This window comes from Podarcis filfolensis (assembly GCF_964270895.1).
Source record: "Podarcis filfolensis genome assembly, chromosome: 1".
Lineage (NCBI taxonomy): Eukaryota > Metazoa > Chordata > Lepidosauria > Squamata > Lacertidae > Podarcis > Podarcis filfolensis.
The window spans coordinates 24,619,502-24,642,405 of record NC_139604.1 but is presented as its reverse complement, the minus strand read 5'-3'; the positions used below and the strand labels follow the sequence as shown (position 1 = coordinate 24,642,405).

At 42.0% G+C, this 22,904-nt stretch overlaps 1 protein-coding gene across 2 annotated transcripts in view; it reads left to right on the top strand.

The window, feature by feature from the left end:
* Positions 1-3,793: 3,793 nt before the first annotated feature.
* The window catches only part of CERKL (CERK like autophagy regulator), a 43,131-nt gene continuing 24,020 nt past the window's right edge, over positions 3,794-22,904 (top strand). The window contains exons 1-2 of one of the 2 annotated variants that reach the window (XM_083630116.1): positions 3,794-4,319; positions 18,227-18,469. In XM_083630116.1, coding sequence (XP_083486242.1) covers positions 4,013-4,319; positions 18,227-18,469 — 550 coding nt within the window. In that variant the 5' untranslated portion in view covers positions 3,794-4,012. The remainder of the gene's footprint in view (positions 4,320-18,226; positions 18,470-22,904) is intronic. The other variant, XR_014551933.1, reaches the window with a different exon arrangement.

The window sequence follows — 22,904 nt, the reverse complement described above, 5'->3', positions numbered from 1 at the left end:
ATGCACTCCACATAACACACAGTACTTCCATCTGATGAGAGAAAACTGCAGAACCAGTGCCAATGTCAGGAACATATTCTGCAAATTTAGTCACTTAAATGTTTAATGAATATTTGGAAGGCATTTGCAAGCCACAAGAAAGCTTTTCAATTATTTCCCCCTCTTCACAGCTAATAATCATTTTCACCTCCTCCAGCCAATGCAATTGACTGTGGTATGACAAATGTTTGATGCTGTAGTACTTCAAAATAAATAATAATCAAAAGAACAAACAAGCTCAATTGGATGGTGGTGAAATATTTGGGTGGGCAGATGATTAACTTTACACATTACCTGGGCATTTTTTGAAAATCCAAGCCGGTAATTTTTCTCATGAAGAATTTTGTACTGGAATATATATTTTTTATTAGCTGGCAAAGACAAGCTGATAAGAATTGTATTTCCAGGTATTACTATTAATGACACTGATAGAAGTTGGCAGTGGTGCACAGCTCTGATACCAGCAATACTAGGAAGAAGAATGCCAGTAAATTGATTTGTCAATTGGGGGAAAGTGGTGGCTGGGAGTAAATCTCTTAAGTTACAAATCCAGCCTTACAGAGTCGCTACTGTTGTTTTGTCTCAAGTTTGTGTAGAAGGCATTTCCTCACCACAGCTGCCACAAGCCTCTTCCATTTTCCTAAAGTGTTTTTGGGGAGTGATGCAAGGTAGTCCACGCTAAAGCACCTTTCATCTCAAACTCCTGTCCACTCAAGTTAACCTCATTGTACACAGGTGTGTGTGTGGGGGGGGGGGAAATATCAGCCCTTGAGAGGTGGCTTAAACAAACAAACAAACAAACAAACAAACAAACAGAATAAAATCTGTTCCAGTCCTTAGAAACTTGTTTAACAAAAGTTATTACTTAATAATCATCAACTACCAAGAGTGGGGTAGTGGGTGGGTTGTTAACTGTGTCCTGCCAGTTGTTGGAAGTCTAGATGACTCTTTGGGTCCCTTCCAGCTCTATACAATTCTATTATTCTAATTCCCACAATCCCTAACAATTGACCATGCTGAAGGGTCCTGATATGGGAGTTGACGTTCAACAGTGTTTGGAGGGCTACACGTTTTCTGACCCTGAACATAATCCTAGCACTGTTCCAGTATATTGCAAAAGGAGGACATGTTTAGTTCTACAAAAGCACTTTAAAAAGAAAAGAAAAAGAAAGGAGCAGCTCTTTATATTCTACCAAACTAGATTGTGCCCCAAGTGACTGGAATTTACCATGCCCAAAAGAATAGCCTAAATAGGTCACTTAGTTGGAAGACCTCTACTATGACTGGTTCTCCCACAACATAAAATATATTAATACATATTAGAGTGGTGGGTTGGAAATTTGGTTTGCAACCAAGCTGTTGTTTAAACGCATATGTGTTTTCCCCTAATTAAAAATACATACATACATTGAAATATGTACTTAACAAGCTGTCACAAGTAAGGTAATCCAAATTAAGCCTGACATCACTCTTAATGCATTCACTTATACTATTAAATTGTTGGCAGGGTGAGCAAGGCATTGAATTGCTGCATTTAATTTTCAGATTCTGGGTACCTTGCGTCACAGACTGAGTGATATTTAAGATGGAAAGCATAAATGAATACCTGTGATATGTAGCCTGCAACATCATTCTGGGAAAACCATCCTACAAGGTGGAATCCCCACCCCACCCACCAGTTAATGGGCATTGCTATTCAAATGGTATGTAGGGGCTGCATCTTGGGGGCAGGAATTGGGCTTACCTGTCCCCCAATTCTTAATTCACCTGGTCACAGGTGAGAGTTGAGTGCAGGATGGGGAGCAAAGGTGGACAAGCCACCCCAGAAGGAGCATGACATGTCCCCCATCAGAGTACTACCCCTCCCCTAACACCCGATACAACCAAGAATGTGAAGCAGGGCCAGTGAAGTTTGTGGCTTGGGAACTTTTTTGAGGACCTGACTGTGAGGCTGGGAGAGTCATATTTGGTTCCCAGGCCTGAGGTTCTGCACAGGCCTTATCTATAACACCAGCCTTCACCACCCTGACCCCCTCCATGCTTTGGATCACAACAGATGTTTTGTAGCCCAAAGGTGTTGGGTTAGTAAAGGCTGCACCAACCCTGCGCTCAACCAGCCTGGCTCTCTATAAACTGCCTGGCTATCTGCATCAATAAACAAATAGGAAAATTCACATCACCAAGGTTGCTACCCCAGTCTTCTTGGACTTCGGATCATAATGCAACAACAACAACAACAACAACAATATAGAAGGAGGAGGAGGAGAATTTATTGCCCTATGCTCAAGCAATCAAATTGGAGATGAACATATCCAGTGCTTTTTTAAAAAAATAAAAATGTTTAGGGGTACTCTTATTTTCCTACTCATATTGAAATACTGCCCCTCAATGAGGCCAAACCTAGATTCACAAGATGTTTAGAGGTATGCGTCCCCCTGCATCCCCCCAGAAAAGAGCACTGAACATATTTATAAAATCTAGGTTAGCATTTTTTACACAGTGCTAATGTTGCGTTCACTGTATGGATAGAAAACATGCACTGAGATGTGGCTTTTTGGTGTGAATATTGCGGTGAACCCAGGAATTCATTAATGTGAGTGGCAAACCTCCCAGTATTTTTCTTTTCTTTTCAGAAACAGGGTGTGTATGTAAATGTCATATTTAATCCTTCTGAGGGGGAAAGAGGCAGGAATAGGTCCATCTTTTAGGTTTGTTGCGTTTGTGAGAGAGTAGCAATAACTTCTGAAAATGAGCTACATACTGACCTCTTTAAGGAAATGTAACAATCGACTTCAATGTTGACAAACTTGCGTACTCTAACCATGGTGACTCAGACCAGGGAATAGTGCCAAGATTTTAGGTTTCAAGAAAGCACTTCTAAACAGTCATGTGCCCCAGTTTAGTAACTGTTGATGGGCACTGCCACTCCAGTGCTCAACTTAGCCTATATTGCCTTACATGCCTACATTGGTGCCATATATCCCAGGGGCCAATATTTGGCTGTTGCTTCTGCGCAGCTGTCCTCAATTCAAAAGCCTTTTCCCCAAAGACTTCACTTTCTCTGGGAACATAAGACTTTTGTAATTGTGGTTGTAGAGATTCTCTGCGAACATTTCTGGGTGTGGGTGTCATCTTACTCCCAAACAAGTTAATGAATAGAAGACTCTCTCCAATAACTTCTGCAGGGAAAGGAAGAGGATGCATTGGCAGAAAAGGTTGGGGAAGGGTGTCGCTTTTATTCTTTTGAGCAAGCAGTTTATAAATTAATCCATTATACCAATGTTTCCCCAACTTTTTTGGACTACAACTCCTATCATCCCCTAGCTAACAGGACCAGCAGTCAAAGGATGATGGGAACTGTAGTCCAAAAACAGCTGGAGACCCAAGTTTGGGAAGCTCTGAAGCAGCCTTTCTCAACCTGTGGGTCCCCAGATGTTGTTGAAGTACAACTCCCATCACCCCTAGCTAGCAAGGCCAGAGCTCAAGGATGATGGGAGTTGTAGTCCAACAACATCTGGGGACCCACAGGTTGAGAACCGCTGCGAGATGTAAACCAACAGGCAGTTTGGTGATTGGATAACACCTGTGTCCTCCCCACCCCTTTCCCTCTGAGGCAACTGAGCCGCGCTTTTACGTGCGGAGGAATTCAAAAGAACCATCCCTCTCACTTTCGCGGCTCTTTTCCCGCCTTTCAGAAAAAGTTTCCCCCCTCCTCCTTGAAGCCGACCCCGTGACCAGGGCGGGGCGGGAAACGGGCTTAAAAGTTGGTCGCGAGGGAGGCGGGGAGATGGCAGAGGTCGCGCGCCTAAGCTCAAAGCCGAATGCGCGCGCGCTCCCCCTCCCTCCTCCAGCTGGACCCGGGACAAGGGGGAGGAGAGCGGCTCGCTGCCTTGGTAGCGGCGGCGACGCGCTGAGGCGCCTTTCCTGTCCCCTTTCTCCTTCCTAGCTGGAGGAGCCTGCCTGCCTGCCTGCCATGCACCGCCCCGGGAGGAGGATAGCCTGGGCCGCCGAGAGCCCGGAGGACCCTTTCGGGGTGGCGGCAGCAGCAGCAGCGGGCGCTGGGTGGAAGGGAAGCGACGGCGCCCCCTCCTCCCGCTCCTCTTCCTCGACGGAGGAGGAGGGAGCAAAGGGGGCGCCCCCGGTGCGGGAGGCGGCGGCGGGGGACGAAGACGAGCAGCCCCTCCTGAGGGGGATTTTCGGCGTCGGCAAGAGGAGCTGCGACGTGGTGCTCAGCGCGCGGAGGCTCAGCTGGAGCCCCATCCAGCCCGAGAGGCCCGTAGGTGAGAGCGAGCCAGTGTGAGGAACAACAGCAAGCGCTGCTTGGATTTTTCTTCTGCTCCGTGCAGAGCTTCCTCTGCTGAATTCGGCGGGGTTTACCGCCGCGTAAGCGGAGCTACAGCCCGAGCATAGCAGGAAGGGCTGCTGGGTTCACAACGGGTCTCGAACTCGCTTCGGCAGCGCGTGCAGCGCAGCCTCAGTTCCTTTCGTGCCCTCACATTCCGCCGCCTCCATCCCGCCCCCTCTCCGCTGTGTCACTCAAGGATACAGGTGGGCAGGGAGGACGTGACGTCAGAGGGTAGCCTGCCTCTCTTAGCGAAAGAAAAGTTTTGTTAACTTTGGGACTGGCGTGCAACCGATGGGTGGGTTACTTGCATAGGAGCCACCTCCTAGGGGCAGATGTCCCTTTGCCCCCCCCCAAATAACATATTTGAGCCCCACCCCAGAAAGTTGATTGGCATTGCCATTCAAATTGGGTGTGTACACCGCATCATGTGATCGATTATGTGGGATAGGGCTTACCTGCCGCCTCTCAATATTTTATTCAAGTTGGCACCCTTGATAGAAGTATTCCTTCGTGCGCCTCCCCCGTTAAATATTTTTGGGGGGGCCAGCCCCCCCCCAGTTGGCCATTGAATGGCCATTGCCATTCAAATACTGTGCGTGAACCACATCATGGGATCGGTTTTGCAAGGCAGGGCTGCCTCCCCCACCAATATTTTAGTCAAGTTGACATCTCTGGTTACCTGAGAACCAAATTATACTCTTGAGTGCTAGATCATGGGCATCTGAAACGAGGAATAATCTGCTGTCTCTCAAGCTGACATCAGGATGGATCATTTTGGCAGGGAATAGTTACAGGAAAGAGTTTGGTTCTTTCCTAATGAGCATTGGAATGCATAAAAGAGAGGGTAATGTTTTTAGGCACTGACTGCAAGAGTGTGGCAGTCACACAGGGTCCCTGGACGTTTCACCGTCTATTGATCCCTGTGCCACCACTTTATTTCTCACTGGCACCACTCAGGTCCTACCTGGTACAATACTGAGTCCGGTCAGGGTTAAATTGGAACATAAACTTCTATTTATTTATTGCAGTTTAACAAGCGTGTGGTTTCAAAGACAGTATCGGTCCATTACAATCATGGGGTGCCTATCCAGACCTATATCTTCTGTTACCTGCTCTCACTCACTAAACCACCTCTCATATTTACTTGTCTTCCTAGTTCCTAACTTCCTGACTCAGCTTATTTCGCTACACTAACTCAACCTACCCACAGACTCTATCCCAATTCACTCCCACTCCAACCAACCAACCACCCAACTCCCAACGAACTCCTCCTTTCTGCCCCTCCCAGAGCTGGTTTTATAGTCCCTCTGACTCCACCCCCCTGGGTTCTGATTGGGTAACTTGTTTAACTATTTCACCTCCAGAACTCTCATATGTTAACGTCACATAGAGGCCAAACAAAAAGTTGGGGGCTGCCCAATAGCCATGGAAACATGGAATGGGTTGTGCTTGTGCACCCAGTCTCTCACATTTTTGTCGCATGCACACATTAACAGTCATCGCTCTCCCACACAAAGAATCCCTGTAACTTTGTTTTCTGCCCCTTTCTGCATGGCCAACTGAATGCATAGGGTGACGAGATGGCATCCTTCCTGTGCATGTTTATTGGGAAATGAGTTAAATGTTCATGAAATTTCCAACTCTGGTTGCATACTTAGGAGAGTAAGGAAGAGGCATGAGTGTGGTTGCTGATGCTGTTTGCAGAGCAAGCACTATATGGAAGTAATAGTTGTGAGTTGATTTGTCAGCCAATAAAGGAACTGGTATGTAAAACTCAGCAAGGTCCTATTTAGGAAAGCAAGTAAAGATGATGACATAATGGCAGCCACATATCTAAAAGAAATAAAATATGAAAGTCTAACATACTGGTTGCTCACAACACAACAGTCTGAAAGGGAATCCTAATATTCATTGTATGTGACAAGGGCTCAATGGTCCATGTATGTTTTGGCCACTGAGCTTAGATACATGCCCAATGCTTTTTATTGTTTTACATTCAGTTCAAAGCATTTGTAGATGAGTTGGTGACCTGGTTGTTGTGCGGGAGACAGTGCTGTGTCCCTGTCTTTCTAATTGCACAACATCAGACTCAGTCTATAGCCATCATTGGGTTTCCTCCTCTCACCTCCTCCCAACCTAGGCATTAGTTTGCCCAGTGATATGGGAAGGTTTTTCTAATGTTGCAAAATCAATTTGGATCTGATTTATGATGTTCATGTTTCTTATATTTAGTAAACAAACAAAAAAAATGATGTCATGCTCATTTTACATTGTGTGTGTGCGCGTGTGCTCGCATATTAATACCCAAAACCCAAAAGTTTTTTTAAGTGAAATATTTGATTAGGAAAAAGAAATAATGCATTATAAGAGTGGATTCTTACAGTGTACAGTTGTAAGAGCTTGTTATGATACTACAACAAAGCAGCCTTCTCTGGACACATTAACTCTGTTAAGCTTTAAAGGGTGGGGAATCTATGGCCCTTCAAAAGTTTTTGGACTCCTGACTCCCACCAGCCAGACTCAGCATGTCCAATAGTCAGAGGTGTTGGGAGATGGAATACAATATCTGCAAGGTCACAGGTTGGTTGCAAGTTTATCCTTTTGGGGCAAGGTATTCAAGTGGGTAATAGCTACCCACGTCCAAACATCTTTGTGTGATAGAGATTAAGGTTTATAAACCCATTTCTTTCGGGATTCTGACTTAGTTTTGGGACTGAAACTGCTTTGCTTATTCTGGTTGATGGCCCGTTGCTGGGAGACAGACCTTCATTGATTTTATTGGACTTTTTGGTGGCTTTCACAACCATGGAATCTTTCTTAAGGACCTTCTGTGGCTTTTAGTGGGATTCTAATATATGACTGGGATAGGTTAATAGATTCGAAGTCTGCTGTTACCAATACAGTGCTAGATGTCACCCACACGGCTGCCTTTCAGCTAATCACTGTTATTGATTCCAGTGAGCTACCGGGTCCAATTCAAGGTTTTGGTATTAATTTATAAAAGCCCTCAGTGGTTTGGGACCCAGATATTTGCTAGAACAGCCCTTCAGCTGACCCAGTATTTAAGATTTTTGGGCAGGGGAAACCTCATATTTCATTGTGTGAGGAAATGGGACAGAGTCTTCCCTGTTGTGGCACCCAAACTGTGGAACTCACTTCCCTTGGAAGTGTGTTTGTCCCCCTTCACTTTTGATATTCAAGTGTCAATTAAAAACACATCTGTTTACGCAAATCTTTGGAGGATGAATCTATTTTAGTACAAACAGCATGAAGCATTTTTGTAATTTACCGTATTTTTCGCCCCATAGGACACACTTTTTCCCCTCCAAAAATGAAGGGGAAATGTGTGTGCGTCCTATGGGGCAAATGCAGGCTTTCGCTGAAGCCTGGAGAGCGAGAGGGGTCGGTGCGCACCGACCCCTCTTGCTCTCCAGGCTTGCGGAGAGTTGCCTGCATGCTGAAGCCTGGGCGCGCTGAGCTCAGCGCGCCCAGACTTCGTACAGCTCTCCGCAAAGTGCGGGAGCCCGGCGCTGGGCTCCCACGGCTTGCGGAGAGTTGCCTGCATGCGGGAGCCCCGTGCCTGAGGGGGAGGGGGAAATAAATTTTTCCCCCTTTATTTCCCCCCAAAAAAACTAGGTGCGCCTTATGGGACGGTGCATCCTATAGGGCGAAAAATACGGTACATAGATTTTATTTTTAGAAAACCAATGTATGTTTTTTTATGAGGTGGTTAAAGGTAAAGGGAACCCCAACAGTTAAGTCCAGTCGTGAATGACTCTGGGGTTGTGGCGCTCATCTCGCTTTACAGGCCGAGGGAGCCAGCGTTTGTCCGCTCCACAGACAGTTTTTCTGGGTCATGTGGTCAGCATGACTAAGCCGCTTCTGGCGCAACAGAACACTGACACCAGAACAGCGCATGGAAACACCATTTACCTTCCTGCCGGAGCGGTTACCTATTAATCTGACAATGTACACAATTTATTTTCAGCTTTGTAATCTTGTTGGTTTTTATTTTATGGCACCTAGACACTCTGTTGTGGTGACTGTCATTGATTTGTAAGGTGCCATTTGGTGAATAGTTTATATAGCTGAGTTTCTAACACTGCACTGTCCTGAGTTCAGGACAGCATGGGGGGAGGGAGGAGTTAGGATTGCTCTGTAACTCACTGCATTTTTATTACATTTTACTCTTTGTGAAGTCACCTTGAATACAGTTTGCAGAAATGCAGATTTCAAGTTTTAAGAATAAATAGGTGCAACTCTCCCAGGTTGATTAAATTGTAGCAAGCATTATTTTCATGGTTATTTTCTGCCCCCACAGCTTGAACACATGAGACAGAATGGAAGGGATATCAAAATTTTAGTGCATTTTAGAATCTTCCACTTAATTATACCCTTAACTTGTGGTGGCTGGTCTATGTTTCTTGCATAGTGGTGTCCTATTAAGAAAAACATACTGAGGTGTGAAAGAATTTTACTGTATGTTGAAAAACTCTAAAGCAGTAGCAAAATGACTGTTCGTTATCTTGGCTTGCTGCTTTTTTCACCTTAGCAAAGTCCTTTGTGTTTGCATTATTTTGTGATGTTCTATTTTTGTTGATAGTGGAACTTAATTGTTACCTTTATATTGCATTTACAGATCAAATCTGAATAGCTGTGAATTCTGAGCAGTATGTGCTTGCATGCCTTAATAGCCTGCTATAATCTTTATGTAGCTTCTCCTTGTTGGGGGGGGGATGGGAATCTGGCATTAATTTCTGCTGGTTATGAATTCTTATTGGAACATTCTGTTGAAACATAATGTGTTGTACATTTGATACATACATTACCATTCTGCCATAAGGGCGTGCTATTATTTTAGACACCAACTGATTTTATGATGGTATTGGATTTCTTTCACATATGCTTATGTTTTTGTCCAGATGAACTCAAAGAACATCTGTTACTCTTGTGGTGGTATCTGCTGTTTCCTTTTAGAATTTGACCTTTTGGTTAATTGCAGCTACAATTCTCTAGTTTTTCAGTATTGTGTGACTTAAGCAAAAAAAAAAAAAATTAGTACTAATCAGCTAACTGTAGGAAGATAGTTGAGTTCTGGCTCCCTTTGTCATATCTACAGATTAGACCCAATTGTTAAATGGGCATGGTTATTTTGTTGTTATTGGGCAGAGCAATTGTAATAGGAGACCACCGTTGCTCAGAGCTTCTGCCACATTTGAAGATCCATTAGCTCCAGCTGGTCTGAGTGCAAGGGGCTGGGGGGGGGGGCATTGTGTGTTTTGTGCACGTGCAGTTTTGGTTACGCTAACTCCCAGCTGGTCAGCAAAGCTACGTCTCCTGCAAACAGACTGACATGGGATCCGGGGATCCTTGTCTGACACTGCTCTGCCTCTGCATTTTGAAGCCTTATTCTGGCTCCTGCCAGCAGGAACACCATCAGATGTAGCTTCACAACAGCCTACTCTTTCCATGGGCATGATGGGGACTTCCCAGTGTCAGAACTTGCTCACTGCCAATTCCAAACCTCCCCCGGTAGTGCAGGATTAAGATCGCTCCCTTATTCCCTTAATATTTTTAAAGTTATTTGAACTGTGGAAGCTTTATTGTTTGTTTGTTTGTTTGTTTTGTTTTTCATTTCCGTGAGTTGCCTGCCGTTCCCCAGCCTGTCCCATGGGTATTTCAAAGGAGCAGCCATCTAAAGTAACAACCTTCACAAGTTGCAGTTGGGCTAGACTCTATTCCAGTGCCATATTCATTCAGAATAAATTATTCTGTATGAGTGTAATGCTTTGGTGAAAGCAAGGGTGAAGCAGGGATACTATGGCAGCTTTCATTGCACATCATACTAGTATTTGATGCATTTGGGGTGAAGTCTTGGGAGGGACGCGGGTGGCGTTGTGGGTTAAACCACAGAGCCAAGGACTTGCCGATCAGAAGGTCAGCGGTTCGAATCCCTGCAACGGGGTGAGCGCCCGTTGCTTGGTCCCTGCTCCTGCCAACCTAGCAGTTCAAAAGCACGTCAAAGTGCAAGTAGTTAAATAGGTACCACTCCGGCGGGAAGGTAAACGGCGTTTCCGTGTGCTGCTCTGGTTTTCCAGAAGCAGCTTAGTCATGCTGGCCACATGACCCAGAAGCTGTACGCCGGCTCCCTTGGCCAATAAAGCAAGATGAGCGCTGCAACCCCAGAGTCGGTCACGACTGGACCTAATGGTCAGGAGTCCCATTACCTTTACCTTGGGAGAAACGGACTTCTGGAAGAAATATGCAGTGTTGTTTGGCAATGGCACCATAAAGTATAATAACAGGCAGAGCTAATATCAGCTCATGTTGTTGTTGGTTAATCCATGCCTCCAAATTGCATGACTAGAACTGCCATCATAGGTCTGCTGACTTCTGGTGGAAAGTTACTGTTGCACGGCACAGTCCCATGAGTGTAAGTTTTTACCTAATGATCCAAAGCACTTGAAAAGAGCAAAATGGGTTTTTTTGGACAGTCACCTTGTTTTTAAACCCTTTTATTACCTGTCAGTGTGCTGGGTAACTTTCAGATAAAGGCAACGGTTGTTTGCATAAAACACTGAATAAGTTAGAAACACTTCTAAACATTTACTATTGTTGATGTAAAGCTTGAATTTTTTGCTCAGGCATTTGCTAGGCATGAAGGCTGGAGCCTGTTGTGATTTACTAGCTTACTGGTTGTTAACTTAGGGCCATATTCAACTTATTCAAAGTAGACACATTAAAATTAACATCCCTAATATCTATCTATTTCATTGGGTCTACTCTGAGTAGGAATACAACCCATAGTGAACAATGGCGGCTTTTTCTGTTGCATTTCTTTTTAAAATGTAACACTTAAAAATGTAACACACCAGGCTCTGAGATTGTGAAGAGTGGATAAGAAATATATTAAGTAAATAATATTTAATTGTATAAACTAATTCTTCTTGAAATGTTGAAAATAGCATGTTTGCACTCTTGTTTGGAACTCTGCAAGATTGCAGGTTGAGAATTTAGTTTTCTTTGGGGGCTTTTAGTTCTCTGGTTAGACTTGGAAACATTCCCTTGAAAAGTAAACTTCTATTGATCTGATTTTGTATGCATTCAACATTTAATTTTTTTATTGCATTAATAAATTAATATATTTCAACACAACATAACTTAGTAGGCAATATATTTACAAAGAAAAGAAACTGATTTAAAAATAGATGCAATATTTACTTGCTTTTTGACAAGAAGATTAGAGCAGAAACTGATCGGTGCTGCTTTTAAATGACAGAGCTGTATACGGTGTACAGCTAACTTGCCGTGTTCTAATTGATTTGAGTTAAGACCGCATATCTTCCCTGTAAATTGACCTAATAGCAGGGTATAGGAAAGTATGCTTAGGCAGGTTCTGCAAACCTTTCAATCTCTGAAGCGACAGATGTTACGATCTACATAGTAGTGTGTATCTTGGAAACAGAGAGAGTGTTAGAGAAACAAAAAAACCTGAGCCAACGACATACTTTCTAATACCAGGAATAAATTCTTGTCATTGGCTATGATGTGATGTAGTTATAGAGATTGTGTGTGTGTGTGTGTGTGTGTGTGTGTGTGAGAGAGAGAGAGAGAGAGAGAGAGAAGATTATATAAGAAATATTAAAGTGATAGTGAAAAATAACTGAAGTGTAATAACAAATTCATGTCCTGAGCTTGTCCCCCCCCCCCCGATTTTGAAATAGCCCTATTGGTCATGCAGGGCTTCATCCTGCTCTCTGTACATAGATGCACAACTGCTAAGCGCCCAGTACCAGGCCCCTCTTATCAATCAACAACAATTTGGGTTGGGTAGCTGTGATAGAATAGTGGGGGTGGGTAAGCTGGTCTGTCGTGTGCTCCCCCCTCCACAAGCCAACCTAATGTCATAATTGGGATGATTCTAGTGAATGAGGACTTGGTGGACCCCCCCTACCTCACAGTCCCCTGCTGCAGTATAGTAATTAACCAAAGTCTCTTCTGTCCCTCTTGGTCAACAACAGAAGGGTGCTTGTGCTCCCCACCTGGCTGGACCACAGCTTGATAGTTGGCACCCTTAGTCTGTGGTCCATAAGATTTCCTCATCACACTTCAAGCAGGGGCAGGATGTACAGGTGCCCATGGCTGTCTAATGCCTGGGTGTGGGGAAGGGATTTTAGCTCTACAATGCCAGGACAAGGGTGGGAGGGAAGGGGAACGTTATTATCATGAGTTGTTGTGTATTTATAGGAATCAGATTCCTAACCAAAATTTCTGTACGACGCAGTCTCTTTTCTGCCCACTGCTTAGTACAGTTCTTGATGCATATGTGGTCTTTGTTTGTTTGTTTGGATATAGTTGGTAGGAATAAGATGAGATAGAAATAAGACTACAGTTGCAGAGAATGGTAGGATTAAGAATTATGGTTACCATGGATAAAGGCTGCAGAGTAATAATGAAATCTACATACAGGATTAGCTTTTCTCCTTATGCAGCTGACAAGTATATTACAAAGAAGAACACAGACAATGCTTTTCCAGACTCATCCTAAGTCAGCACTGTACGGTTTTGTGTTCTGCATTGACTGATTGTGTTGCGTTGATGCACTTTCACTTGTGTGCAACATCTTGTATTATCAGGAATGTGAGGTTTTTATATTACGTTTCTGACCAGTCAGCTTACTGTTCTTGACCTGATTGATTGATCTGATTCACAGGTGGATATAATGATTACAAGCACCACACAGTGCAACACATGGCACAAAACAACATGGGGGAAAGAGTACACAGTTTGAACTGGAAGTAGTTTTGTGGTCTGAATGTTGTGTGCTTGCCCATTGTGTGTGGTATCTGCTTCATAGGAAGCACAGATTGCCTTGATGTTTACATACAATAGTATATAAACACTTATAAAGCTGTTTTCACTTAGGGTGTGTATGCACACTCATACACACACTTTGGTAAAATATTACAGTGCATACAGATTATTATATGTTTACTATATGTTTTGGAGACATGCTTATTTGTTATCGGATTTGGCCACCCTTTCAGATAGCACAACCTAATTTTCTTCCTGTGATCAAGGAGCAGGCTTTTGTCTATGTGTGGATATAATTGGGCACCATTTTGCACTAAGTTTAACCAATGGGTACCTAGAATTTCCAAGCAATATTAGGTATGAGAATACTAGGGCTTAATATTATTCTAAGGATGGTAGTCAACAATGTTTTACTCAGAGTAGACACATTAAAATTAATGAACATGACTAAGTTAAGTCAATTGAGCTCAATGGGTCTACTCTGAGTAAAATTTAGTTGAACCCTCCCACCCCCACCCCATGGACACTATGAGAGGAATTAAACGTTGCACTAAAATGTGAGTTTTGTCACGACAAGCATTTTGACTTTCCAGATGGAACAATTCCCCTATTCTTCCCCTAAATGCTCTTTTGGGGTTCTCCCAACTCCACCTTGAGCCAGTTTGGGAGGCATGGGACACAGGGGAGGGGAGGTGGGGAAAGCCATGTTCCATAGGACTTCTGCAGACAGGACTCATTAGTTGACTCCTACCCTATTTTTAAACAACCTAGTAGTAACTATAGTCTGCATCCTGCAATAGGAACTTTCAGTAACTCATTTCACCACATCCTCAAATATCTCCAGGTCAATTCACACATGTATGCTCACTGCCTAATGGCTGCAGCATAAAACAAGGAGTGGCATGTGTTGAGCATGAGAAAGAACTTATATATTCACATATTAGTTTTCCCCACACTAAATGGTGGTAGTTCATACACGCAACTGGGAATCAAAATGGTATGAAATACTGTATCAGTAAATTGGTGTGCATGTGTGAATAAGCCCTTAGTGCCATGTGTCTTTTGAAGTTTCTGAGCTTTATCATTTAATCCTGCAGCTATACTTGCTGCAGTTCAACAGAGTGCTGGGTCATATTCAGTGATGCTTTACTGTTTATACAGAAGATACCTCTGAAAGGAAACTTTCATTCATCCGTAAGAAATGGGCTTTTCTAAGAGACTGCACAGTATTATTTAATACTGTGATTTCTTGCTGTGAGTGAAAAGTAGGTTTGGTTCAAATGGATCAGATCATATTGCTGTCAAATTTGTCTGGAAAATATTTGACAGGAACATTGAGCATATTTGCTTTGTACAATGAGGTTTACCTCCAGTTACTTTGAACTAAGTGTATAGAATGCAGTTAGACATACCTTTATTTTTTAATAGCCATGTATGTAGCCATGATATACATTAAAGTTAATCAGAATTCAGTTGGGTATTTTTTGCCCTAAGACACACAGTTTGGCCGCATTGTTACTTGCGCCCTTTGTGACACAAGACAGAAAAGAGAAGTGTTTAAACCCAGAGACTGAAAATCTCCAGAGTTAATCATTATATGAGATGTTCTGCTTTTTTCAACAGATAGCACTTTTCAACTCACAACAAAGGTGATCCTTGGGTGCTGAGGGAGGGGCTGGAATAGCACATCTCCCATACAAACAAGTAATTGGCATTCTCTTGAATTCAATTCTGTGACAGTAATGAGCTGGTCTCATTTATTACTTTTAGCATTATGTATTCAACAAAGTCCTCTGGATAGTTAGAGAATGTGGGCCCAAGGGTGTATCTTCTCTGAGGCCAATCCTGTGAGGCCAGACCACCCCATGGTTATTTATTCTCTGTGGGAGTACAGCCCTAGCAACTTATATTGCCTGCTTCCTGCCTAACTTCTGTTTTCTGGCACCTTTGGGGATCCAGAAATAAGAAAGGCCTTCAAAGCTTGGGATATTACTTATTCTCATAGCCTCCAAACAAGAAGACAATGCAGGTGCCATTTTGGCTGAGGTCAAGCTTAGCTAATACAATCTCTTTTCACACTTCATCTCAGCTATGAAGGAAAAAATTGCCCTTCAACTTAAAAACTCATGTGAAGGCTGGGATTTTGCCTCGGATGATATGTATCTAAGGTACATATTCTGTGGGGCCAGTTTTCTCTCTTCCCCTATCCCTCGGTTTGCATCCCAAAGCTGAAGGGGGAAGCAAGGAGAAAAGAATGAGAAATCCTCTTCCCCTTCATTCACTCTCAGGCTGAAGAGAATTAAGGTTTAGCAAAGTGTGAAGAATTTTTCAAAGGTAATTATAGATAGTAATTAGAGGAAAATGCACGTCTGAACCCATTTTAGGAGCACTCGTTTACTTAAGAATATAGCATGCCTTATCCAAGTGCGTAACACATGCTGGTAGAAATAACTATCCTAGCCATACTTATTTTTCATGCTGTATTTGGGGGAAATGGACATGTGCAGAAACTGTGAGTACAATTAGCGTCAAGCAGATAAATCCAGCTAATCCTGTTTATGCTCTCTATCAAGCAGATGTGCCAAAATTGATGTAGACAAGCTCTTGGCTTATAATAATATTTTTAAGAGCTGTGTAGTATTGTTTTTGTTAAGACCTTTCTTAGCGTTAAGTGTAGTTAAAAATGGAAGAGGACCTAACAAGTGCAGCCTACTTTATGAAGGTCCCTGCTCTGCTCTTATGGTGATGGAACAACCTGGCAGGAAAGATTATCTTTATTCCTTGTAATTAAATTGACTTGGGGGGGAATACAATGGGAAGTGGGTGCTGAATTAAATAAATAGCATGATATCTAATGTATACTTAAACCCCTTATAAGAACAGATGGAACCCTGTATCCTTCTAGGTAATATGAGAGGATAGTTAATGTTTTGAAACAGCTAGGAATAATCAGTATGATACTAATGAATGGATAGTTCTTGAATGGAAAGAATTACTGTGTGGGGGTTTTTTTAAAGGCAAGTTTAGCTTATTTAGAAGATTTTGACTATGGGAAATAAAATAGTTTCTTTTTTTAATGTAGTGAGAAGCAGGTGTTCAAAATTCCATAGATGCAGATGAAGTCAAAAGTTTGAAAGTTGAAAATGTATTTCCAATGTTAATGACATGTAATCGTTGTACATCACCATGAGCACCGATTGCATTGAAAAAGTGATTTTAGAATTGTAAGAAACAGTGCACTGTGATTTCCATGGTTCCTAGGAGGAAAGTCTACATATACATTCTAGTAAGGCTTCTCCATAAGATGTCAATCTAGAGTTTCAAGGAATGCAACCAGTCATTTATTTATTTTTACATTCCAGCACCAGCAACCAGAATAGCTGTAAGATTGCTTTTATGCTGTCTTACTATAAAAAAGCTAAGAAAAGGAAACAGAAAAAAAGAAATACTTTTGGTTGACCAGTCTTTGTCTGTCTTATAAGTGGCATGTAACCAGAGGGATTTGTTCAAGATGCTCTCTTTGCTCCCTTGATTTGTTGGCCATGGGCCTTTGGCCGTGGTATTTCACCATCTGCAATACCAGCCTTAATGGATGAAAGGACACACGAAAACCATTTTACTCAGGAGCAGGTGGCTTCCCTGCTGCATGGATACTTTATCATCTACTGGAAGGTAGACTAGAACCTCTGAGGCATGCATGTTAAGAGAAGCTTATAGAATAGGTTACTTCCCTTGAAAGCTTCAAGGAGAGGTACGTGGCCAGCTTGATAGTCTGCTGCAACTGCTGTGATCATGTTTTATTCCACATTTTGAAGGCTGTGTCCACAGTGCAACAGAAGGTGATAAAGGAGGTTCAGCCTTTTGGTCCCAGAGTCTATTTGTTTGTTTTTGCTAATTTCATCCTAAAGGAAGACAATTAAAAGTATGGCTTCCTAATGATGAGACTGTTCATACTAAAGGCCATTGTTTAATGGTGACATTGATGGGGGGGGGAATTGCTGTGGCTAAGGACAAGAAGAATAAATCATAAAGTCCTATCAGAGTCCTTCTAGAAGAAATATGACTCTCTTAAAGTCAGCTATCCAATTTGGAGTCTCAGAGGCAGCCAAATCTTGTTTGATTTTTTGCTTCTGAGCAAAGAAAGGAACCAGTAGGTTGCATGTCATGGTAAACCCATAGTTATCAAACTGATGATTCGGCCACTTTGCCCCTCCACAATAGCATACCAAGGAAACACACTACAATTCCTTAGTGTTGTGTCCAAACCAAGGTTCATTGTTTGTTTTCCTGTAAGCTCCTGTTGGGAGTAAAACAAGACAATGATCCTTGGTTCAGACGTACGTAAAATTAACTACGGTTTCCTGTGACATGCAAATAAGCACTGTGTCTCTGTGGTGCAAGGAATTCCAGCCATTCTGACAAAGTTACTCAGTGACATATTGACTTGCATATAACCCATTTTGTGAGGGAAAACCAAGAATGGGAGAGAGGTAGTGAACCTGCTGTGGAGCTTCCATGATATATCCCTAAACTGCTTTAAAAAAAAATATTGTGTGAGGGATTTAAAGAAGCACTTTTGGAACTGTATGTAAAAGGGCAGCTGCTATCAAAATTAGGCAGCGGTGGGGGAGGACGGGGCTTGCGCTCAGAGTTTTTTTACAGATGTAAAGGGAGATATTCATCTCTTGGCCTTGTGAACCATTGGAGAAGGAGTATAACATAATGTGGAGGAGAGTAGCACAATTATTTCTGTGAAGAAGAAACAACTTTAAATATTACTGAGTGTGGTATGGAAGCAACTGCTGTAAGTCCCACATGGTTGCCAGCGATGTAGAGTCTGGCCCTCTCTTCACAGTTCATGAACAGCCCTTAAGTATCTCTAAAACTATTTTTTTTCAGGCATGCATTCAAGAAAAAAGTGACAATAATAGATATTTTGTATGTGCACTTTTAGTTAGGATGGAACCATAAGGGATTAAACTGTGATGTGGTATGAAAATAAACACTCTCTCTTCCTCCTTTGGGCAGGTGGTTCCAATGTGGGCTTGACAAATGAAGAGGAATATGTCGAAATGAAAGATGTATTTTCCGTAAAACTGAAACGCCGTCGTTTTGCTGGGCAACAAAAAGGTGGCCTATTATTAGGTATCACAGTTTTTGTCTGCCTGAAAAAAGAAGGAAACAAACTTAAGGATTCTGTCATCAACTTAAGTAATTTAAGTGAGGACCATTGTTACCTGTGGTTTAAGCATTTGAAGGAAATTTTGAATGGTAAGCACTTTTTAGAAAGACTTTATTTCTATATTTTCTAAACATTCTTAACCTTAAAAAATTACAGTATGAGGCTGAACATGTTTACTGAGAAATAAGTCCTATTGATTTCTGTAGGACTTTCCCCCCAAATCAGTGTACTTAGAATTGCCATCTTATTCTGTTAGTGACATATCCCACTTAGCTGATTTTAAATTAGTCTAAGCCTCTGTTAATATGTAACAAGAAACCAAACATTTTACTGGCCTGGCTCGCCAATAAAAGTCTGATTTATCACTACATGCACAAGCTTCAGGGCTTGCACACTCAATTTACCATTCCTCCTTTGGCACATCTGTGAGGATGAGATGGGAAGCTTTCACTTCTGTTTTCAACTAATTATAATTACTTGTTTTGCATGAACTCAAATTGTGGTTATTCTTAACTGTGGTTTACAGAAGCAAGCAAATTTTGAACCATGGTTTACAAACCTGACCTGTTTCTCTAAATTGTAATTAACATTAAGCACATTTATTGGTTTGGACAAAAGAAGTAAAATGCAAAAAACTTCTGATCTCATTGCAACTGTGCTGGAGGGAGGGATTGTACTGGTTGTTCTTGTACTGCTAAACTGGTTTAATGTCACATCAAAACACTGCCAATGCCTGTGCTTGAATAAACATAATTTGGCTTACCAGACCAATATATGCATGAACTCTTTCGTCTGCATATGGAGCTACTTCACTCCTCCCTTTGTGGCATGCAGCAATTAAACCAGCAAATCTCCAATTAACTAGAGTTTTCCATTTCATCAGAAGCAATGTCCTCTTTGAGGATAAGATTGATACTATTACACTAGCCATAGCAAAATTCCTCTTGGAGGCAGTAAAAATCAGAAATCAGTATGTACAAGCTAAAGCTACTCTGTTGGCTAGCAAGGCCGATCTTATACCTTAATAACATTTTATATACTATCATTGTATCATATTTTGGGTCTATGGACTGTAGTAAAGCTCTGTGTGTTATTTCAGAACAACCCAGTCTCATACACCATGATTTGAAGTTTGTTTAGCATACTAGCTTGCTCTAAAGTTGGTTACCATAGTTTCCTGGTTTGGATGAAATGAGAAACTATTGTTAATTAGATGCTTAGTGATTTGACTGTGGATTTCAAGGAAAAGGCTTGTTCATAGCTTGAATTAATAAACAGATCCAAACCAGGCTATTTTCTAAGCTTGCGGCTGCCCTCAAACTGTGATTTGTTTGGGAGCTGACAACATAGGATCTGAAATCATGAGTTTGTGCTAACTCTAGTTTGCAGTAGATCTCTTGTTTAGAAATGCAAATATGATTTATTATTGCTATTCGTGGATTTATACCTCACTTTTTTCTGCAAAAGTACACCAGGAAAATGTATACAAAATGGAGATAGTACAAAATAATATAAAAGTACAGCCTAAAACCCAAACAAAATGCAACCAGAAAACAAAACAAACAAGGAAAACCAGCAGCAGTTAAAGACAAAGACAGCAGTGTTAAAAGCATATGACACAATAGGAGACTGGGAGTCATGAGGATGCTTTCTCCTTCTCTCCTCTGGTTCCAGTTTGTTTTTCCATACTTACCATATACACTTGAGTATAAGCCGAACTGAATATAAGCTGAGGCACCTAATTTTACCACAAAAAAAACTGGGAAAACTTATTGACTCGAGAATAAGCCAGTTCACCACACCACAAACCTCCTGGTGGGCCAGAGTGTGTGTGTGTGCGCGCTCATGCACACATGGCAGAGGGGTTTTTTCTTCCCACCCCCACCCCCAGCCCCTCCCATCCCCCTGTCTACCCAGGGTGCTGTCAAGAGGCAGAGGCTGGTGGCGGCAGCAATGGAGGAAGAACAAGCAGCCCAAAAGGGTTCCTCCGCCGCCGCCAACAACAGCCTCTGTGGCTCCTGTGCCCGCGCTTGGCAGAGCGGAGGCGGCACGAGTGGTGGCAGCAAACAGCTTGCTCCGGCAAGGGGCTGCTGGAAATGTGCTCGGGTAGGACCCTCATTCGAGTATAAGCCGAGGGGGGCTTTTTCAGCATAAAAAATGTGCTGGAAAAGTTGGCTTATACACGCATATGTATGGTAACCAGGTTCCTCCTAAACAAGATTTGGAACCAGGAATCTATGTGAAGTGGGGAAGATTGGTGTGGTTACTTTAGTTTGTTGTAGTATTTGAAAGAATACTGTGTAATATAAATCAAGGATAACTCAGTCCATAGAGCATGACTCTTAATCCCTGAGTCCTGAGTTCAAGCCCCAAATTGGGCAAAACATCCCTGCATGACTGCTGGGATAGCTCAGTTGGAAGAGCATGAGACTCTTAATCTTAGGGTCGTGGGTTTGAGCCCCGCATTGAGCAAAAGATTCCTGCATTGCCAACTTGACAATTCTATGGTTCTCTAACCTTCCAACTCTACAATTCTATGGTTTTATGAAATATTAAGATAAAGCATCAAAACCAGAAAAGGTTTGTTTCAAAGCAGTCATATTTTCCTTTTTTAAAAAACTGATAATTTTTGGTTTAAATTAAAACTACATAATTTAAACATTCTCTTAGGAGAGATTTTTAGTCTAAATTTTTGCTTGACTTTAGCAGTGAGCAATATAGAGCTATGCTTTCAGTATAAAAATTAAGAGTGCCTATTTTATAGAAGAAATTTGTTACAGAAGCTCCTTTTACAGCATGCCTCTCACACCAAGTTTTTAATGTGAACATCGAAAGCTTCATGCATGAAGGTTTAATTATCCCATTAATGTTATACATTAACAGTGTAGCATCAACGGTGGTATATCTCTAGTTAGCATGAAAAATGTTTATTCACATCATTACTTCTGTCTTTATGTAGCAGTTTTCTTATTGCTTGTTGTATAAAATATTAATAACGTATGTGACAGTGACATCATTTCAAGCCCTTAACTTTTGTAAACATGAGCCTGCTGCCATAAAACTAAACAGTGAAAACAGCACAGATGTGTGTCTGAGGATAGCGTCTCTGCTGCCCTATGAGCTTTTGTTTTCAGAACTCCCTGATTAACCCCTACCTTTCATGGTTCATTGATTCACTGATAGATCAAGTTTAAACTAGTGCATATTAGCACATTTGTTACTACCAGAGGAACAGTTGGCTATTTTGTTTTAAAGTCCTAGTTCACTTTAGCAAAGGAAGCTACAATGAGCAATTCAATAGAGCATAGGCTCTAATGATGCTAAAGGCTACAGCACTTTTATGCCGGTAATGAGACCTGAAACTATTTAACATTATTAGATTATAAAGTTGTTTGCTGTAAGACTGCTGAATAATATATTTTGGGAAGGAGAAAACAAAGTCCCTAGTGAATCGAGATATCGAAGCAAATTCTCCAAACCCTTTGGGAAATCATTTTAGGGTTGTAGTGATGTTTCTGCAAATCATTTTGCTGGTTTCATATATAACAACTTCCAACTCGTAAACCATTGGTTATTGGACTGAGAACAAGCCTTGTACCCATGCGTGTCCTTTGACCACCCTCTTGTGTACACTATGCATGACCAGTTTTAGAAAAGATGTGGTTTGTTAAGCCATGGTTTCTCCACTTAGATGTTATGGTTAACTCTGGTTTAGCAAACTCTAATATGTTCGTTAAATCTGGATCCACAGTGTGAATGGGACAGAGGAGAGTGTGTCAGGGCCCCTGACCCCAGGGGCCTTCAGTACTTTGAGGAAGATTCAGAGGAAGATGAGGCACATGCTGCTGCCTCCAGGGAATAATCTTCAGTAGCTTCTCTCTTGCTTTCTTTGCCGGAGGACGTGGACCTGAAGACAAAACCCCAGCAGCAACCCCAAAGTAGCTAATGGATACAAAATTAGGGAAAGGCCTTTAGAAAAGCAAAGTCCCCCTTCAGGTAGATAGAGTCATCGTATCACAGGCCTTGTTAGCCTACATAAGGCTTTGGGTGGCAGCATCCCTCTATAGTTGTAGTAGGAGGGAAAGCTCCAACTAGCTAGCCCTAGAGCGATCTGTCCTTGGTCCTGACACCCCTGACCTCTGCTTGGAGACTTGACATTATTTTGCCTGTCCAGGAAGATCATGCCTGAGTGTGTCCATTTCCCCTGCAAGCCTCAAGTCCCAATGAAACAATACAGTGCACAAAAACAAAGTTTATTTTTGGTGTGATAAACCATGGTCCTTAGTTAAGAGTCCTGGATAGCTCAGTTGGTTAGAGCATGGTGCTGATAATGCCAATGTTGTAAAAAAAAATGTAGCTGTTGTTTTATTTTTTCCACTGAAAATTTTGGGGATATTAGAGAGGGGCAAATAACTGCTAAACAAATGATCCTTTGAATTATCACCTGATGTGTACATGATTAGAATCAATGATAAATAATGTTGTATGGTAGGTGAAAGTTAACAAGATAATTTATTTTTAAAT